General features: G+C 35.8%; 1 protein-coding gene across 3 annotated transcripts in view; it reads left to right on the top strand.

Moving 5' to 3' along the window:
- RNGTT (RNA guanylyltransferase and 5'-phosphatase) overlaps positions 1–14,595 on the top strand; it is a 338,823-nt gene extending 324,228 nt beyond the window's left edge. For all 3 annotated transcript variants that reach the window (XM_077162393.1, XM_077162394.1, XM_077162392.1), the window contains exons 15-16: positions 10,555–10,678; positions 11,974–14,595. In XM_077162393.1, the coding sequence (XP_077018508.1) occupies positions 10,555–10,678; positions 11,974–12,137 (288 nt within the window). In that variant the 3' untranslated portion in view covers positions 12,138–14,595. The remainder of the gene's footprint in view (positions 1–10,554; positions 10,679–11,973) is intronic.
- Positions 14,596–20,249: the final 5,654 nt, after the last annotated feature.

The following is a 20,249-nucleotide window of genomic DNA, read 5'->3' as shown; positions in this document are numbered from 1 at the left end:
TAATGTAAAGGAAAAAGTAGGATGCTCTAAGACAATTTATAAGAGCTGGAAAGATGAGAGGCTGTGTCATTTTTAAGGCTATTTTGTAATGGGAAGCCATTGACAAGGGAATGACATGATTGAATATAATTTTTTTAATTGATAACCTGTCTCTGTTTTATTTTAATTAAGTTTTTAAAATATACATACAATGAATTCACTCTTTTTGGTGTCTAGTTCTTTGACTTTAGACAAGTATGTACAGGCATATAGCCATCATTAGAATCAAGATACAGAATAGCTCTACTACGTCTCAAAAAAATCCCGCATGCCACCCCTTTTTAATCAGTCACTACTCCTACTACCAACCCTTGCAACCACTGATCTTTTTCATGTTCCTATAATTTTACTTTTTTCAGAATGTCATATAAATGAGATCATATACTCTGAAACCTTTTGAGTCTGGCTTTTTTAACTTAGCATTTGAAATTTATCCATGTTATTACACTTATCAATAACTCTTTCCTCTTTATTGCTGGATAGTATTCCATTGTGGGGCTGTACCACAATTTGTTTATCTCTTTACCAGTTGAAGGGCATTTGGAAAGCACCGTTTTAGGTGCTTTGTATGGTTTAATTTATTTAATTTGGATTAGGGCGATTATGAATAAAACCACTGTGAATATTTTATACAGGTTTTTATGTGAGCATACATTTTCATTTCTTTTGAATGAGTACCTAGGAGTGGGATTGCTGGTATTATGGTAAGTGTAGGTTTAATTTTATAAAGAAACTGCCAAATTGTTTTCTAAGTTTTTGGAATCCATCCTCTCCAACCATTAATATTATCAATATTTTTTTAATTTTAGCCATTCTAATAGAGATATAGTGGTGTTTCATTATGATTTTAATTTGTTTTTCCTTAATGACTAATGATGTTAAGCATATTTTTATATGCTTATTTACCATCCAAATATCATCATCATTGATGAAGTGTTCAAATCTTTTACCCATATTTAAATTGGGTTGTTTGTTTTCTTATTGAGTTTTGAGAGTTCTTTATATTCCAAATATAAGTTATTGGTCACCTTGTCGGTAATTTGCAAGACTTTATTCTAGTCTAGTCTTTTTGTTCTCTGTTTTAACAGTAGTTTTTAGTAGAATATGGCTTTTTAATTTTGATGCAGTCTAATATCATCTCCTCAGATAACTTCCCCTAAAACCAGATATCTTTCTGCTTGCATTAGTCTTTCTTTTACCCTCTTTTCTTCATAGCCCTTATCACAATTTGTAATTATTTATTTGTTCACAGTCTGCCTTTTACAATAAGCCTATACATTCCAAAGGACAGAAAATGTCTTATTCACTGTTGTATATCCAGTCTACAACTCTGTGCCTGGCATGTGGCTTCTCAAACAGTACATGTTGGAATGGGGATAGGAGGGATAGCTTGAGCTCAGAAAAGATGCCAACAGATAAAATTTGGGAGTTTATCTGTGTATGGATGGTATTTAAGGGTATAGAAGTAAATGAGATTGCCTAGAGAATGGGTATAAAGAAAGAAGAGAAAACAGCCCAGGGACTTGCCAGTCTTAGAAAAGAAGGTCTGAGAAAGTCAGCAAAGAAGTCTGAGAAGGATGGCAAAAATGATTGAGGAGGAAAACAAGGTTGTGAGTCCTGGAAGCCAAAGAAAGAGAAATGTCTCAAGAAAGCAGTGGTTAACTGTATAAGATAGTGCTGAGGAGTCTAATAAGATGAGTCCGCTAGATTTAGCAAGACAAAGGTCATTGATGACTTCAGCATGAGTTTCTCTGGGACAGAGAGAGTAGAAGCCTCATTGAAGTAGATTAAAGAATGAGGGTTATAGTAGTAAATGACAAAGTAGACAAATACTTGGCTTTCAAATGCTGTTTTGGTTGGCTAAAGCTTCCAAATGCAGATACCAGAAACAGAATGGCTTTTAAAAAGGAAATTTATTAACTTGCAAGTTTACGGTTCTAAGGCTGTAAAAATGTCCAACTAAGGCATTTACTGCATCTCTAAATGTCTGGGTCTCCTGTTGGCTCTGTCCACACTGAAGCTTTTTCCATAATGGTTTCCTCTTAAAAGGCTCCAGTAAGTGACCCACCTTGAATTGATGGACACAGGTCCATGGAAACCACCTAATCAGAAGGTCCCACCCACAGTTGGGCGGGTCACATCTCCATGGAAACAACTTAATCAGAAAGTTCCTACCCAATGATATTGAATGGGGATTAAAGAACATGGCTTTTCTGGGGTACATAGCAGTTTAAAGCTGGCCCTGATGCTTTCCATGCAACAGAGTTATTTCTTGGTGTAATTCTGTATTGAAGTTAACACTCATATACCAATATAAGTATTAATAGTGGAATATATTTTATAAACTTGCCTTTTACCTAGCAGCATTTCCTTCTGTTTTGATTGTAGTGCTGAGCAGACTGTTTACAACTTAAAATAAGAACAGATGAGGAAAGCTTGTTTCAAGAAAGTTTTGTGTCTTTAATACCTTAAAGCTTTGCTTTTGTGCCTCCACCATTCTTGGAGCTATCTTAAGGTGTTTCGGTTTGCTAAAGCTGCCAGAATGCAATATACCAGAAATAGAGTGACTTTTACAAAGGGGATTTATTAGATTACAAATTTACAGTTCTAAGACCATGAGAATGTCCATATTAAGGCATCAAGAAGATATCTTCACTCAAGAAAGGCCAACCATGTCCAGGTTTTCTCTGTCACGTGGGAAGGCACATGGTAACCATTGCTGTCCGTCCATCTCTCTGGCCCCTGATTTCAAATGGCCCTCTCATCTTATGCTGGTCCTTCTACCGCGTCCTGGGGCATTTCCCTTCTGCATCTTCAAATGCCTGTGTCTTTGTTTCATCTCTCTGCTCTCTGTATCGCCTCTGAGCTCTTTCTGTTTTCTGCCTTTTATTCTCTTCATTCAGGGCTCCAGAAAAAGGATTAAGACCTGCCTTGAATGGGTAGGGTCACATCTCCATCTTAATCAAAAGGTCCCACCCACAATTGAATGGGTCGCATCTCCATGGAAACAAACCTATTCAAAGGGTCACACCCAGCAATAAGTCTGCAGCCATAAGATTGAATTGGAAGAATATGGCTTTTGTGGGGTACATAACAGTTTTAAACCGGCACAACAGGTATAAGGAGTCAGGTTGCCAGAAGCATGAACACATAATACCTGCTCCAAGTGCTATAGCCAAGTGAGATCTAATGTATCCGTCTTTTCATATGATTGACTTTTTACACTTACATTTGCACAAGTCTTTGTATCCAATTTCAACCAATATCTGATCAGGAAAATGAACCTTGTTTGTTTCATTCTACCTTTATTGTCCAGAATGCCAGCTTCTGTAACAACTAATGGGTTATAAAATAGCACTGCAGTATTGGATAGGAATGCCTATATTTGAGACTTGCCTGTGCCACTTTCTAGGGCTGTGGCTTTGGGTGAGTAAACTACTCTAAGCCTTGAGTTCCAAGACTGTAGAAGGGCAGTCATATAATTCTTATTTGTAAGATTGTAGTTCAGATTAAAAGAGATTAGGTATGTAAATCACTAACTACAGTGCTTGACACACAAAGTATTTAATAAATGAGTTATTAATATTTATATAAAAATTAATCACATAGTTTCAGAACATGAAGTCTTCCTTTATCTTGTCTTTTACTCTTCTTATTCTTCACTGTTAAGAAAGGAAATGTTGCTTTTCATCCGTGATAGCAAAGATTAGCAGTGGCATCACTCCCACTTTAGCCATCCAGAAATAGAGTACAAATGCATTATGTTCAGCAACAGAACACTTGTCATACTTAAGGCTTATACCTTTGTTTTGTTTTGTTTTGGGGGTGGGGTGAGAGGAGGGTAGGTAGAAGGCAGTCAGAGAGGCTTAGAAATAACACTGGCTTACTTTATTTAAACAACCATCAAACCAGTTGGTAAACTGAATCTCATGATTGTCTTGAATTCAGTAAACATTTTCCCTGAGGGTCTACTCTCGCCTGAGGATGGTGCTAGCAGGGAAGATATCAGTGAGGAGTTCATTTTTTAGTGTTACAGATCAAAGTGAATTAAATAACTTAATAATAAATCTCATTCTGGACCCTGATCTGGCTTCTTCATATTAAACAGTTTTCCACTACTGTTGTTGTTTTATATATACCTATACTTAGGCCTAGAGGCTAGAATCTGGGGAAGAATGAATGAAAAGGACTTAAGGCAAAGGTTACCAAACTGTATTGGTTCATGGTGCCTCATACACAGGTACCTTTAGGCCAAAATTAATACCTAACAATTCTGTTTATTAAGTAGATAGATCCAAACAACTTAATAAGTGTTTATGTCCTAACAACATAGTACATGTTATGGACTGCATAACTTCTCAAACTTCAGAATCAGATTGGACACTACCACCACCTCCATATCCTGTTCCACGTTGATTTCTCATATGATATTCAGTTATTATCACAGTAACTATCAAAAACTCAGCTTTGTTAAGCTGTGATATCATATAAAGGAGTCTGATGTTGAAAATGTAAACTCCCTCCAACTAGTAGTTTGCATGGTGTCCAAAGTCACTGTGTTTCCCTCAAAAATTTAAAATATCCTTCCATATCCCATTGTCACCCCTATCCCCTGGGAGTTTGCTGCAGTACCCTGAGGCACCTCATTACACAGTTTGCGAAATACGAACTTAGGACCTTATCACAAGACTTTGTTTTCCCTTTAAATGTTTATTTCTCGTCTTTTTGCACTTCCACATTAGAAGCCAACCTAATGTTTATAATCTTTTATGAAGCATGGTTTATTTGGGGAATTTTTTAATATTAAAAATATGTCCTTGACAAGTGCTGGAGAGGATGTGGAGAAAGAGGCACACTGATCCACTGTTGGTGGGAATGTCAAATAGTGCAACCACTGTGGAAGGCAGTTTGGCGGTTCCTCAAAAAGCTGAATATAGAATTGCCATACGACCCAGCAGTACCATTGCTAGGTATCTACTCAGAGGACTTAAGGGCAAAGACACAAACGGACATTTGCACACCAATGTTTATAGCAGCATTATTTACAATTGCAAAGAGATGGAAACAGCCAAAATGTCCAAAATGTCCATCAACAGACGAGTGGCTAAACAAACTGTGGTATATACATACGATGGAATATTATGCAGCTTTAAGACAGAATAAACTTATGAAGCATGTAATAACATGGATGGACCTAGAGAACATTATGCTGAGTGAGACTAGCCAAAAACTAAAGGACAAATACTGTATGGGCCCACTGATGTGAACCGACATTCGAGAATAAACTTGGAATATGTCATTGGTAACAGAGACCATCAGGAGATAGAAATAGGGTAAGATAATGGGTAACTGGAGCTGAAGGGATACAGACTGCAACAAGACTGAATACAAAAACTCAAAAATGGACAGCACAATACTACCTAATTGTAATGTAATTATGTTAAAACACTGAATGAAGCTGCATCTGAGCTATAGTTTTTTTTTTGTATTTTTTCTTTTTATTTTTTTCTCCAAATTATCATTTTATTTCTTTTTCTGTTGTCTTGCTATTTCTTTTTCTAAATCGATGCAAATGTACTAAGAAATGATGATCATACATCTATGTGATATTGAGAATCACTGATTGCATATGTAGAATGGAATGATTTCTAAATGTTGTGTTAGTTAATTTTTTTTAATAAAAAAAATATATATGTCCTGGCCCTACTGTAATGTAATACGTCTAAAAGATTATCTAATAATTGAAATTTAAGCTGTTCACATTTACCTGACACCACATGGAAAACTTTTATAATTCCATTTTATTTCTTATTTATTTGTTGTTTTATTTGTCTGCTGTTCTAGTTTGTAGGCTGCCAGCATGCGATATACCAGAAATGTAACAGCTTTTAAAAAGGGGAATTAAGTTGCTAGTTTACAGTTCTAAGGCCGTGAAAATGTCCAAATTAAAGCAGGGCTATAGAAATGTCCAGTCTACGGATCCAGGGAAAGATACCTTGGTTCAGAAGGCCAGTGACATACAGGGTTTCTCTCTCAGCTCAAAAGGCACATTGCGAAGTCTGCTAGCTTTCTCTCTTGGCTTCTTTTTTCATGAAGCTCCCCCAGGGGCATTTTCCTTCTTAATCTCCGAAAGTCTCTGGTTGCATGGGCTCTAAAGCTTTTTCCGGAATGATTCTCTCTTAAAGGGCTCCAGTAAGCAACCCCACCTTGAATGGGTGGAGACTCATCTCCATGGAAACCATCTAATCAAAACTTACCATCCTGAGTTGGGTTGGTCATATCTCCTTTTCTCATCCCCTGAATAATTTAAATTCTGACCAAAACAAGTGATGGTAACACTGTCTTAAGTGTACCCTGGACTGTTGAAGAATAATTTTGTTCTTAAAAAATCCCTGGTAGGGCAATGGTTACTCAGTGGCAGAGTTCTTTCCTCCCATGCTGGAGACCCGGATTCGAGTCCTGGAGCCTGCCCATGTCAAAAAATAAAAAAATAAATAAAATCCCTAGTAAAGGACCTCTTAGAGAAAATGACTGATTCTAGGGTGGGCTAGAGTAGGGTAAATACAGGGTGAGTCTGGAGGATCTTATATTGCCATAAAATAAATGCTTTTAAAAAAAAGAGAGCAAGTCAGAAGGGCACACAAGCCAACCTAAAAGAGGTCCCAGTGACCAAAACTGGAACAATTTGCAAAACAAAATAAATGACAATAGTACTTTATTTTAAACCAAAGAATAAAATAAGTAGCCATGACTCCACACTAATATAAATCTGAAAATAAATAAATAAGTAAATGGGGAAGAAGGGGCAAATCTTCTTCCAGAAGAATTCCAGATCAGTGTAGAAGAATGGAGGAAATAGAAAATCCCATTAAAATACCACAGTAATAATTGCTGCAGGCAAGATTCACGGATGGATGCTAACATTAATGAGGGAAACTTCAAGGAGAAACAGGAAATTTTCATAGCCTCAAAGTATCTCCACAATTAATTAACTTCTGTTATGGTTTTGGTAAATGTTCACACATTCCTTGCTACTCTTCTTTCCAGGAATAGAGCTTAATTCCCCTCCCCTTGAGTGGGGTTAGATATAGTGACTCACAATTAAACAATAGTATGGAAGGGAAAAAAGTAGTAACTTTACAGTAGAGAAACCTGGCAGATACCACCTTAACCAAGTGATCAAGGTTGACTACAGCAGTAATAAGTCATGTCGATGTCATGTAACCCATAATGACATAATGAGGACACTTCACCTCTGTAGTGTTCTTCTCCAAAATCCATAACTCAGTCTAATCATGGGAAAGCATCAGAAAAATCCAAATTGAGGAACATGCTACCAAATATCTGACTAGTACTCTTCAAAAGTGTCAACGGGAGACTGAGAAACTATCACAGATTGAAAGAGACTAAGCAGACGTGACAGCTAAATAGAGTGTAATTTCCTAAATTGGATCCTGTAACAGATAAAATAACATCAATGGGAAAATGGATGAGGCCTAGATAAATTCTTTAGTTTAGTTAATATTGTTATACCAATGCTAATTTCTTAGAGTTGATAAATATACCATGATATGTATGACTAGGAGAGGCTGGGTGACGGGGATACAGGCACTCTATGTATTATCTTAGTATCTCGTCTATAAATTTAAATTACTTCAAAATTAAAAATTAAAAAAAAAGCATCCCTGGTGGTTTTCTCAATCTAAGGATATTTATTTTAAATTGTCTTATGAGCAAATAAATTCAGAGAAATCATGCTTTCCAAAATCTTTTTGCAATCTCTCTATAAAGAATGATGAGATCTTATCTGTAGTTAACAAAACTAAACTCATATGGAGTACGGGCAGTAAATTCTAGAGGCTTTGTCCCATCACTCAAAAAAATGCATCTTTGCCTATGTATGCAAGTCACTTCAGCCAATACAGATTATATACTTTTTGTGACTTGGCAGTGTTGGGCCCTTAGGTTACCAAAAAGTATCCTATAAAAACATGGAAAAGTGGTACAACTGGCATTCTTCCTGCCTCTATTATGGGCCCTCCGTTTCTAGGTATTATCTTTGAGTTGCTAATTTTAAATCTTCAGAGGTCCTAGAACCAGTTTCATTTGAATATCTCTTAATTCCAGAATATTGGTACATTCAAATAGTTCATTCAGTGAGATACATACATGAAAAATGTATTTTTCAATATAAAACTACAGCATATATTGTTCTTCAGTTTTCTTTTTCAAAATCAGTAAAATCTCAGTTCAATGTAATTATGGTGCAGATGTGAAATCCTGATTTATCGATATTTTATTCTTATTACTTTTAAGAAGCCAAGTCAAACTAGGATAACTGGCACAATTATAGAAGTAAATAGTAATATATAATTGGCTGAGGATGATTATTGTCATAGTAGCAAATTAGAGTTTAGATATTAGAATTAAACTCCTCCCCTGCATGCCATTCTTTCTCTTGATCTGACTGTTAGTGAAACCTGTCTTTAATTTGTACACATATGTTAGCTTTTTTGGGGGAGGGGGGTGGTTTATGGTCTGGGAATCGAATCTGGGTCTCTCACATGAAAGGCGAGCATTCTCCCACTGAACCACCCATAGCTATTATTTTTAGCAGTTAAACATATTTTACATCTACCAAACAAGTAACCTGCAGTGTGTCTATCTTGGGAATGTAACTGCCGTGATCAATGGATAACAATATACATGAAAGTGCTTTTAAGTTAGTATCATGGCAGGTGCAGCCATTTTCTGGAAAGCTCTGACTCCCAGATTGCTAATGCATGGCTAAGCAGATATACAGATAGTTAATAATACTGCCTAATTGCTATAGTCAGATTGGCAATACATAATTTATAATAATTCTGAAACTGGGAACACGAGAATGAAAGCTATATGATAAAGACATTAAAATTGGTAGTTAGTGAAAGCACAAACTGCATGCTGTTGACTAGCAAGTCATTCATATAAAATGCATCAACACAATTTTCTTGACAGCTGTTTGCAAAGTATACCTTACTATCATCAAGGTTTTTTATTGAAATACACTTGAAAAGGTTTTTTTAAACGTAAGCAGTGTTTTATTTCCTAAACTTATATTCAATTAACCATTTTATTGGTTGTCTACTAAGTGCCAGGCACTTTTGTTTATTATTCTTTTAGTGATCCAGTAAATTAGTAACATCTTTTGCCCATTTTAGAAATTATGAAATGGAAACTCTGAAAAGTTTAAAAACATATCACTGTTACATCCTGCATATGATATAACATAAATGTGGTTTCCTAACTGAATGAATTTCCTAATATGTGGGTATAGTTAGTGTATGAAAAGTAAAAGGAGGTGGGAAATTGAAGCTAGAATAATGAATATTTGAGAATAAATTCATCAGGTTTACAAAGTGGAACCTCACCTTTTGGGGTAGATCTAGAGCCAGAGTCACTGAATATATTGAATCTGCTGGATTTGGTGAAAATGCAAATAATCCAATCAAGTGTAACACTCATTAAGGGAAAAGGAATACAATTTGAAAGTTTTCAAGAAGACGTACTTGTTTAATCTATGAATTGAAAGCATCATCTAAAATTTGCTTCCCTTCATATTCTTAGGTGGTAGTGAATATGTTGGTAGAAAAATGAGAGCATTTCAAATAATGCTAATGAAGTTAAATGATTGCAATCTACCATATTGTGAGGAAAAGTTGTTAGCTATGAAAGATGAGGACAGAATTAAAATATTACCATGACTGGCATTTGATTTGAAAACTGCAGAGATAAGCTTAGGTTCCTATTTATGAAAACCAGCCTCACAGCCCAATGAAATATCTTTTCAAAGGTTTTATAGTTACCATGGATACTTGTTAGCTTTGATAAAGTAAATTGTAATCCATATTCAATCATCTGAGATGAAGTAGCCAAAAAACCCACCAACCGAAGTCTAAAATAGCTTCTAAATTCATGCTAGTTTGGAGATGGAAAGGGTAAATACCTTAAAAGTTAAGTTTTTAAATTATCACTGCCTGAAAAGCAAAATACTTAAAATACACAATGCCTGATATTGATCCGAGTGTTTCCTTTTTTTTTTAACCAGTAAAGGGAATTCCATAGGTTTTGACATAGGAATTTAAGTAGTGAGACCATTCTGAAAGTTGAAATATATGCAGCATACTCAATTTCTGAAAGCCATAAGAACACGGACATTGTTCTTATTGAAGACATCGGTCCCATGGTAACATATTTACGTTTGACCCAGGAGTGGCTGGTTTCTGCTTAGTTTCTTGTAATTGTTATATATTGACAGCCATTTGCAAGATTATTTATAAGATGCTGAATAAATGAGCATTAGTACAAGGGAATGAACATTATATCCTTAGAGTTGATTAGCCATTTAAGATGACAGAGAGCTCTGCATGAAGAGTTATTGAGATTTTTGGGCATTTCCTAATGTGTCTGTCACGTAGTTGAAGCGAAAAGCTTTTTGAATGATTTAACCATTTTTCTCAATTCTCTTTTAAACAGGTGACAAAAGAGCTAAAACAGTATGACAATAAAATTATAGAATGTAAATTTGAGAATAACAGCTGGGTATTCATGAGACAGAGAACAGACAAAAGTTTTCCTAATGCCTACAACACTGCCATGGGTGAGTATGACAACCTACTAGTGTTTGTTACACTAAAAAAAAAAAATCAATGTGTTGTGTTAGAACCAAAATGTGCTCTTTGTTTTTTGCTTAATGGGACATAGAGTCATTCAGACCTCGTGTTTGTTTGATGGGAAAGGTGTTGTATAGATCTGTACCCTGTTTGGCACCAGTTCATTGTATTTCTTCTTTCTAAACGAAGGGACTTGTGCTGATGCACCCAAGAGAGAAGTTGAGAGGGTGGTATAATGGGCTGTATAAAGTTGAATTTGTTGAACAACAACAACAAAAGCCATGATAATTTCAGAGCTACTCAAAACTACAAAAACCATTGTTTGCCAGATGGTAAAAGACAAAATTAGCAGAGGAAAACATAATTTCCACCTCCTAAAATAGCTTTACAAACAATGAAGAACAAAGTAAACAAAAGCAATTATTAAAAAAAAAAAAGGAAAACCTGCTATGCTATGCTTCAGAGTTTTCTTTGGGTACAATATGAATACTTCTAGTAGCAGTTGTTCTGGATTTTATTTTTAGTGGACTTGACAAAACAGTTAAAACCCAAGTTTAAAGGTTAATAGAATTGCATACATTTGGAGTGCTTGGGAGAAATGATGATTATTAAAATAAACTTATGAGAAAATACAGAAAGTGCCGTTTTAAAGATACTGTGGTACATATAAGGATTCTTGTTGGAACTAGCATGCATGATCAGACAATATGAGTTCATTTGAAAAGAAGGAATAATTAAGCTAGTACCTTTTCTCCAAAAACTAAATAGGTTAATGTAATTAAAAGGCCTGGTACTAAATTTATTTATTAGGTAATTTTTTCATAATACCTACTCCAAATAAGTTATTAAAATAAAATGATGTGGTCTGTGAGTTATAATGAAACCTCACCATTCAATGGGAATGGTGACTGGTGCTGTGTTTCATGTTTCACACGATTTCTCTAGCAATTTTGTTTGAATGTGGACTGTACAAATGCACTGTGCTAGATTAATAAAAACTGTTTTGGAGGGATAAAACGCCATAGTGAAGACAAGTATAGCCCAAATACTTGTAATTCACTTAAAATTAAAAATAGAGTAAAGGGTAGCCACTAAAAACACATTCATTTTAGGGGTGGAGGTGGGAGAAGACAAGTTTAATCTGAAGCATTTCACCCAGATTCCGTAAAATAGATGTGTTCGGCATATTGGAGTGAAAATCATTCCTTTTCTTACATGCTTATGTTGAGTTATCTGTTTAAATTAATCCTCATGTGAGATATGTGTCTCTCTTTGTCCACAGCTGTATGCAACAGCATCTCAAACCCTGTCACCAAGGAGATGCTATTTGAGTTCATTGACAGATGTGCAGCAGCTTCTCAAGGACAGAAGAGAAAGCATCACCTGGATCCCGACACAGAGCTTATGCCACCACCACCTCCAAAAAGACCACGCTCTCTGACCTAAGACCAGCCCCCTGACATCAGTGTTGAGAGGAAAGATGAGAGAAAATGCTGTTGCCTCATTTTGCTGTCAGAGAAATTCAAAAAAGAATGTGGCTTGCTATTGATACCCAGTCTAAATTTTTTTTAAATGAAAGGTGTGTAGCCAACTTGTAAATATTTGATGCATTTCTTTCCTTAGGGCTGCAGTACATTGTGTACTTAAACCTTTTCTTTATATCTGATTAACTCAGCCTTACTTTATGGAATCTGAAGATTGAAATATCCAAAGGTTTATACAATATGGAAATCAATGAAAAAGAGGCCTTGTTTATGTATAGATAATTTTTACCTTGAATTTATAAAGTTAGCCATCTGGAACTGTGAGAGCATAGAATGCTGTATTTTTTCGAAGCTATGTTTTAACAATATAAATTTTCCTTTTGAAAAATTTAAGCATTGGCATTAAACATTCTTGCTAACATTTATCATGGATTTCCTACATTTCTGAGATTCTCGTATTCAAAAACAAATGGCAAAAGTTAAGTATATAGTAAATAACTTGGTCTAGTTTATATCATTTTAAGAATCTTTTCAACGAAATGTAAAAGAAAAAATTAAAGAGTACAGCCTCATGATTGTGAATTGCATCTTTTCTAAAGGAACTGTATTGAGTATTTTCATCTATTTCTATTGTTTGAACTACATTAGATATCCAATGTGTCCATTCTGACAGTGGTTTTGAGTTACTTCATAGAACTGAAATATTCACCACCAGGTCTTGGGAGACTTTTTTTTATTATTATTTTTATTTTAATGTCAGGGCTACTTCTGCTTTACCTTGGTGGTATCAGCACATCGTAAATTACATTAAAATACACAGCTCACTGTGATCTTTAGGAGTGACATCAAATACAATGATGTTGTGTTAGTTTCCTCTAACAAAACGTTAAAGAAAATGTCAACTGACTCCTTTGATTAGCCATAATGTCAGTGGAATAGAATGCTGTCACTAGAAAATTGTCTGCCATTACTAGATAAATGCAGAGGCAAAGAGTAGACATTTATGGGAACTAAACATTGAGGAAACCAAGACATTTATTTTCAAGATCAGAACTCAGAATATGTGTATTCTATTCTGAGAATGTTATTCTGCTACACACCTGAATTTTAAAACGTTTAGATAATGGATTTAAAGAGCAGCTAATTGGTCATCTGCCCTTTTTGAGAAAATGTGTTCTGACTGGTTTGTGAAGGAACTCAGAATTAGCCAATTAGAGGCTAATGTATTTATTTTTAGAGGTACCGCTTTTAAATAGAAGTATTTAAAACAAATTTTCATGATCTGAATTTTATATATGTATACATATGTATATGCATATATATGACTGTATGCAACTGTGTATATTCTTCCAATACAGTCAGGCATGAAAATACAAATACCCAATAGACTAAATATCTGTATCTGACAGAATTTCTATATGATATAGCACAGATAACCAAAATGTACTTATATTTATCTGAGTTTTAATGTTTTTAAACAAAGTTTTCTCCTGCTGCGCTTTTCTATATAAAATACTAGTGACAGGTGTGGGCTTTTTCCTTTGTTGTCTCCCAGTTACATAATGTATAGTGAATTTATTTAAAATTCCATTTTAGTGTTTCTTTCCTAAAGTGCTTGTGTGTGTTTGGGCACTAAAGGGATGAAAACACCAGACTGCACAGTGACTATTGAAAGAGTGAAATTTCTCAAGGTTCCATAGTATCAAAATTCCCATGCAACTAACTCCAAATAGTCTGATGTCTGTTTCACAAGGAGTAGTTACTTTGCACATAGTTTGTTGTTTATTTTCCAGGCCTGTGTAAAGGCAGAACCCTTTTGCAAATTTAAGAGCTATTTTTTTGCCTACGATCTTTGCTAGACTTAAAATGTTTATGGTATTTGTAACCTTTTAAATTAGTTATGTGAAAAGAGCATCTCATTTTTATTACACCCAGATATTTTCTCCTTGTCTTTGTGCATTTTAGCAGAACTTAGTTTTCTTAATTTATCTTTTCCTTTCAATTACAGTGTAGTATAATAGTCTACCTTTATTGCTAGATTCCATTTAGCCCCTGAAGACACTACTATCTGCAGCATCACTAAAGATCATCTAGATGGTCAGAGGGGTGTTATCTAGAGGCAGGATTTGAGACATCATGAAGGGAATGCTTACTTTCTCAGCCTACTTCACTAAATCTATTTTCTCAGATTGAAATTTTGTAGATAAGAATAAGAAAACTTTGCTTTACAGAGTTACTACATGTCATAGCCTTTGGTTTATGTTTGGAAAAGGTGTGGATGACTCTACTGCCTGAATTGGTTACATTTGCTTTCTGTGAAATGCTCAAAAAATGTCAGGACATTCCTTGTCTAATTGAGTGTCAGTGCGTATTGTAATAAAACTACTGATTTAAAAAGAACAGAAAATGTATCTGCTCTGTGTTGCTAAAGATGCCTTTGTGTTCCTTTATTTAACTAATGCCTTCGTGGCCCTTCTATTGCCAGCATCAAATCTTATTGCTGTCATCCAGAACCCAACACAATTCATCTGGGTTTTTTTTTTTTGCACTTTAGAGAGAGCATAATGACTTGGAAAATCCTCTATTTTTTTTCCTGAGAATCCAAGCTATTTGATTGACATGGGGGAGAAAGGATGTATTTTGCACCGTTTATTTTTGGAGTGTAGATGAGTGGGGGAAGGCACATCTTTACATGATATTTATTGTTTCTATTCACCCACCTCATCTTGGCAATCTACTGTATGAGTAGACATTCCATCACATTATTTTTAACGCATTTAATTCTTTTAGAATACTCAGCAGTAAATATTTGGAAATGATAAAATAATGAACTACCAATTTTTTTGTTGTTGAGTATGCATTTTTGTAAAATTGAACTTGATATCACCAATTTGAACTATATATATTTTTCTTTCTGGTCAAAAGTACTTGAAAGTCAAGAACCAAAATACTCTGCCAACTGGGAAAAAGGTGATGTGGCAGAGAAAGCCTTGTGCTGGACCCATAGATAAGTCTGGGCTCTGACTCTCATTGGTTCTATGGTATCTCTGAAACTTAGTCCTTTCATCTGTAAAATGCTGAAATTGGATCACATATTCAAAAAGAACTTTTCCAGGTCTAATATGATTCTTTTATAAAAAACACTGCTTTGTAGTTATACAATAATAGCAATATTACGTGTATTGACTATTCGCCAAGCACCAAAACGCTCCTAAACTTAACAACTTTATATTGTACAAGAGGAACTTGAGACCTAGAGAAGTTAAGTAACTTACAATAGTAAGTGAGTTATGGAGCTGACACCTTTCTGATTCCTAAATTATACAGTACTCTACTAAAAACGTTGTTACATTACCTGCATGGAGCGCTGCTTCTATGATGAGGTCCTAAACTATTTAAGTTGTTTCTTTGGTGCTGACAAAGCAATAGGCTTCAAGCACCTCTTTTCAATATAAAGAGATGAATTTGGGAGCAGCAAAGTAAATACATTTTTAGGACCTTATTTAACTACTTATTTATCAGTATTTAAATGTGATTGATGCAGAGGCCATGAAAGGTAGTTTAATATTCTCATTAAGATTTGTAGGTTCCATGCACTGGAAGGCAGTTTGGCAGTTCCTTAGGAAACTATAGAATTGCTATATGACCCAGCAATCCCATTGCTAGGTATATATTCAGAGGTCATGAAGGCAAAGATATTTGCACACCGATGTTTATAGCAGCATTATTTATGCTTGCCAAGAGAGAGAAACAGCCCAAATGTCCATCAACATTGAGTGGCTAAACAAGCTATGGTAATACATACAATGGAATATTGCACAGCTGAAAAACAGAATAAAGTCATAAGCATATAAGAACAATGAACCTTGAGGACATTATTCTGAGCAAATTTTAGCCAGAGACAAAAGGACAAATACTATATGGTCTCACTAATATTAATGATTGAACTTGGAGAATTGAAGTTAAGAGCACAGGTTATCAGGAGATAGAAATAGGGTAGAGATGGGCAGTTGGTGCTGAAGGAATACAGATTGTGCAACAGGACTGATTGTAAAAATGGATAGCACAATACTACCTTATTATAGCACAATAATATAAGTACACTGAATGAAGCTGAATGTGAGTATGATGGAGGAAGGAGGACTGGAGGCACGAATGAAACCAGGAGGAAAGATAGAGGATAAAGACTGAGAAGGTATAATTTAGGAATACCTAGAGTAGATGATGGTGATGATGAAATGTACAAATGAAAAACGTTTTTGCATTAGGGGGAACAAATGTATGTCAATATTGCAGGGTGTTGAAAATAGTATATAGGAAAAGTACATTCTATACAAGCTAGAGTCTATAGTCAACAGTAACATTGTAATATGTTTGAATGTAACAAAGACATTATGCTGAAACTAAATATCAACAGGCAGGGGGAATGGGAAAGGGGTATGGATTCTTCGTGAAAGAAAAGGAAATGTCTTCAGAGAGAGTATGATGGTGAAGGCATGTCTATACACTTAGGTTGGATTGTATGATGTGTGAATAAAATTTAAAAAATGAACAGAGAGAAACAAGTGCTAGAGAAGATGCGGAGAAAGAGATGCACCTATTCACTGTTGGTAGGGAAAATAAGAGGTGCGGCCCCTTGGAGGGCAGTGTGGTGGTTCCACAGGAGACTAGGGGTGGGTTTGCCATTTAATCCTGAAACCCCCCTTTGCTCAGTATATACCTGGAGAAACTAAGTGTGGGGACATAAATGGACATTTGCACACTGGTGTTTCTGGCAGCAGTGTTCATGATCCACGATTTAATGGAGGTGACCTAAGGGTACAGCGATTGAGGAATGAAAGAGGGAACTATGGTGTATACATACAATGGACTACTGAGTGGCCTCAAGAAGGAATGAAGTTGTGAGGCATGAAACTAGATGAATGAACCTTAAGGACTGTATGTTGAATGAAATGTCAGAAACAAAAAAACAAATATTATCAAGCCTCAATCATATAGACTAACTATAATATAAAAACTCGGTGAACTTAAGTCAAGAGTATGGGTTATCAGTTGGGACCTACTGTAAAGGGTCCTAGATTGTAAGCTCTTACAGCAGTCACATATATTCAGGAGGCATAACTTTTAATGCTAAGTTCTGAGATACTGAGCTGTTTATATATAACATAGTGGTTTCCAGAAACTTCAGGTATTTATATAGCACCTGAGACTCAAAGTTAGGTCTCTGAAGCTATGAAAGTCATCAGTACCCCATATAGGAACTGTTTAAGAAGTTGAAGAAGTGATCAGACTTTGAGTAGAGATGTGAATAAAGCTGATCTTGATAGGACAAAGTTATATCAGAATACAGGAAAAAGGATATCGTCCATATTTTTAAACTTCTGTGTGACACTAAAGGTAGAGATGTTTACTGTGTGCAAAATTTATATTTTGGGTAGTGCATTTCCGAATTTAACTTGTATGGTCAGTTTGGTTGAACACGATAAGTACATGGAATCTTGAATAGGATGTGAGATTTTGTTGGTTTGTCCAGGTTAGTGTGATGCCCTGATAAATCCCAGAGTAATTTGGGCAGTGAATAAAGATGTATTTGCAAAGTCCCCTTTTGGAGAATGGGGAGAAAGGGTGAAATACTCAACTTCCCCATTTAGAGAATTTCTGATATTCTCACAAGCAGTGGAGACAACCAATACAATCGGCTGGGCCCTTAATCTTGGGGTTTGCCCCTATAAAACTTATTCCTGCAAAGGATAGGCTAAATCTACTTAAAATTATGCCAAAGAGTCCCCACAAAGGACCTCTTTTGTTGCTCAGATGTGGCCTCTCTAAACCAAGCCAGCAGGTGAACTCACTGCTCTCCCTCCAAATGGGACATGACTCCCAGGAGTGTAAATCTTTTTGGCAACATGGGACAGGAATCCTGGGATGAGCCAGGACCTGCATTAAGGGATTGAGAAAGCCTCCTAGACCAGAAGGGGGAAGAGAGAAATGAGACGAAATAAAGTGTCAGTGGCTCAGAAGTTTCAAACAGAGTGGAGAGGTTATACTGGAGGTTATTCTTATGCATTATATAGATATCCCTTTTTAATTTATGGTGTATTGAAGTGGGTGGAGGGAAGTACCTGAAACTGCTGAGCTGTATTCCAGTAGCCTTGATTCTTAAAGACAATCGTATAAAGATGTAACATCGAAAAAAAAAAAACAGATTTGTAGGTTTCAAAGATATAATTAGGTGAGGAATAGGTGTTTAAATTACACATTGAGCTATCATTTTTCTTATCGTCACATAGTTAGCTGTCAACTCTGAAACTTTGCCTTGGTCAATCCAGATGTGCCCACCCTGACCGCTTTCCTTGACTCTGATGTCAGGCAGCCACTGTGCATGATGAGCAAGAGGTGGGGGTGGTAGAGGGGACTCAAGGCAAGGGCCACCCCATCTTACTGATTTCACATTTCAGAAAATAAGTACATGAATCTGGAGATACCAACCATTGATTCTACCAAAAAAAATTATGTCACCATGATTTTTTTTTTTTTTTTTTTTTTGTATCTACAACAAAGAGAATTTAATGCATGAAATAGAATACTGGGAGAAGCTGAGAAGCTAAATAGAGGGCAGTAGAGAAACTAATAAAATTAACAGCAGAGGAAAACTACCACCACCCTAGGCTGGAGAGAAAGAGAGGTGGGTGATATATTACTGCATCCTGGGAGTTGGGCCATGGAAGCCATGGTTAGGGAATGCTAGAACAAAAGAGGAAACAGATATCACTAAACAAGTTCCCCAAAGAAGAGAAGAAAGGAAATGACTATCCTGGTTTTTCTTTCCCCTCTCCTTCTCCAAACTGTCACCGGTGGCCCCAGGCAGTAGATGGGAGCTGACACAGAAGTCTGGGAAAGCCAACCTCAGAGGCGCTGCCTTCAGAGACACCGTGCAGAGCAGAGGAATGGCCAGGAATGGATCTGAGAGAAAGGAAGACTAGGGATGGCTCAACCCAGGCTTCAGAATTCCTGTCAGGTTTTCAGGGGTGCTGTGTGTTCCATCAATCTCATTTTTTTTAATTGTAAAAACATTTGTAATTTTATATTTTTCCAAAAACAAAAACTTGAAAATGTTCAGTAACATAGATTATTACTACCACAAAGTTAATGTTTCTAATAACTTAAAAAAAAATTTTAATAGTTTTATTGAGATGCACTCACACACCATACAAACCATCAGAAATATGCAATCACTGGGGCTCACAGTATCATCATGTAGTTATGCATACATCCCCATGATCAATTTTGGAACATTTTCATTACTCCAGAAAGGGAATAAAAATAAAAAAATAAGGGTGGGCAACGGTGGCTCGGTGGCAGAGTTCTCACCTGCCATGCTGGGGACCCGAGTTTGTTTCCTGGTGCCTGCCCATGTAAAAAAATTAAAAAATTAAAAAAAGAAAACCCAAATCCTCCCATACCCCTTACCTCCCTCATTGACCCATAGTATTGATGTAGTACATTTGCTAACTGCTAATGAAGGAATATTAAAATACTGCTGTTAATCATAGTCCCTAGTTTGCAATAGGTACATTTTCCCCCTTGTGTCCATCTATTATTATTTTTTTAAATATTTGTTCCCCCTATTATTTATTTATTTTTAACCCATGTGTTTTACTCATCTGTCCATAAGGTAGATAAAAGGAGCATCAGACACAAGGTTTTCACAAACACACAGTCACATTGCGAAAGCTGTATCATTATACAATCATCTTCAAGAAACATGGCTACTGGAGCACAGCTTAACAGTTTAGGCACTTCCCTCTAGCCCAATACACCTCAATCTAAAAAGGTGCTATCTATTTAATCCGTAAGAATAACCTCCAGGATAACCTCTTGACTCTGAAATCTCTCAGCCACTGTCACCATGATTTTAATAAATAAAGGGAACTGAACACTTAAAAAGGAGTAGGACATTTCAGAATAAAAAACGGATTTTCACATGGAATAAATTTGGTTTTATGAAAGATTCATTAATTTTTCATTACTTCTATTTTACTCCAAACTGGTGAAAACTTTTTCATGGACCAGT

Source organism: Tamandua tetradactyla, chromosome 5 (assembly GCF_023851605.1).
Source record: "Tamandua tetradactyla isolate mTamTet1 chromosome 5, mTamTet1.pri, whole genome shotgun sequence".
NCBI lineage: Eukaryota > Metazoa > Chordata > Mammalia > Pilosa > Myrmecophagidae > Tamandua > Tamandua tetradactyla.
Note: the sequence above shows the minus strand (reverse complement) of the source record. Positions and strands in the feature narration are given on the sequence as shown.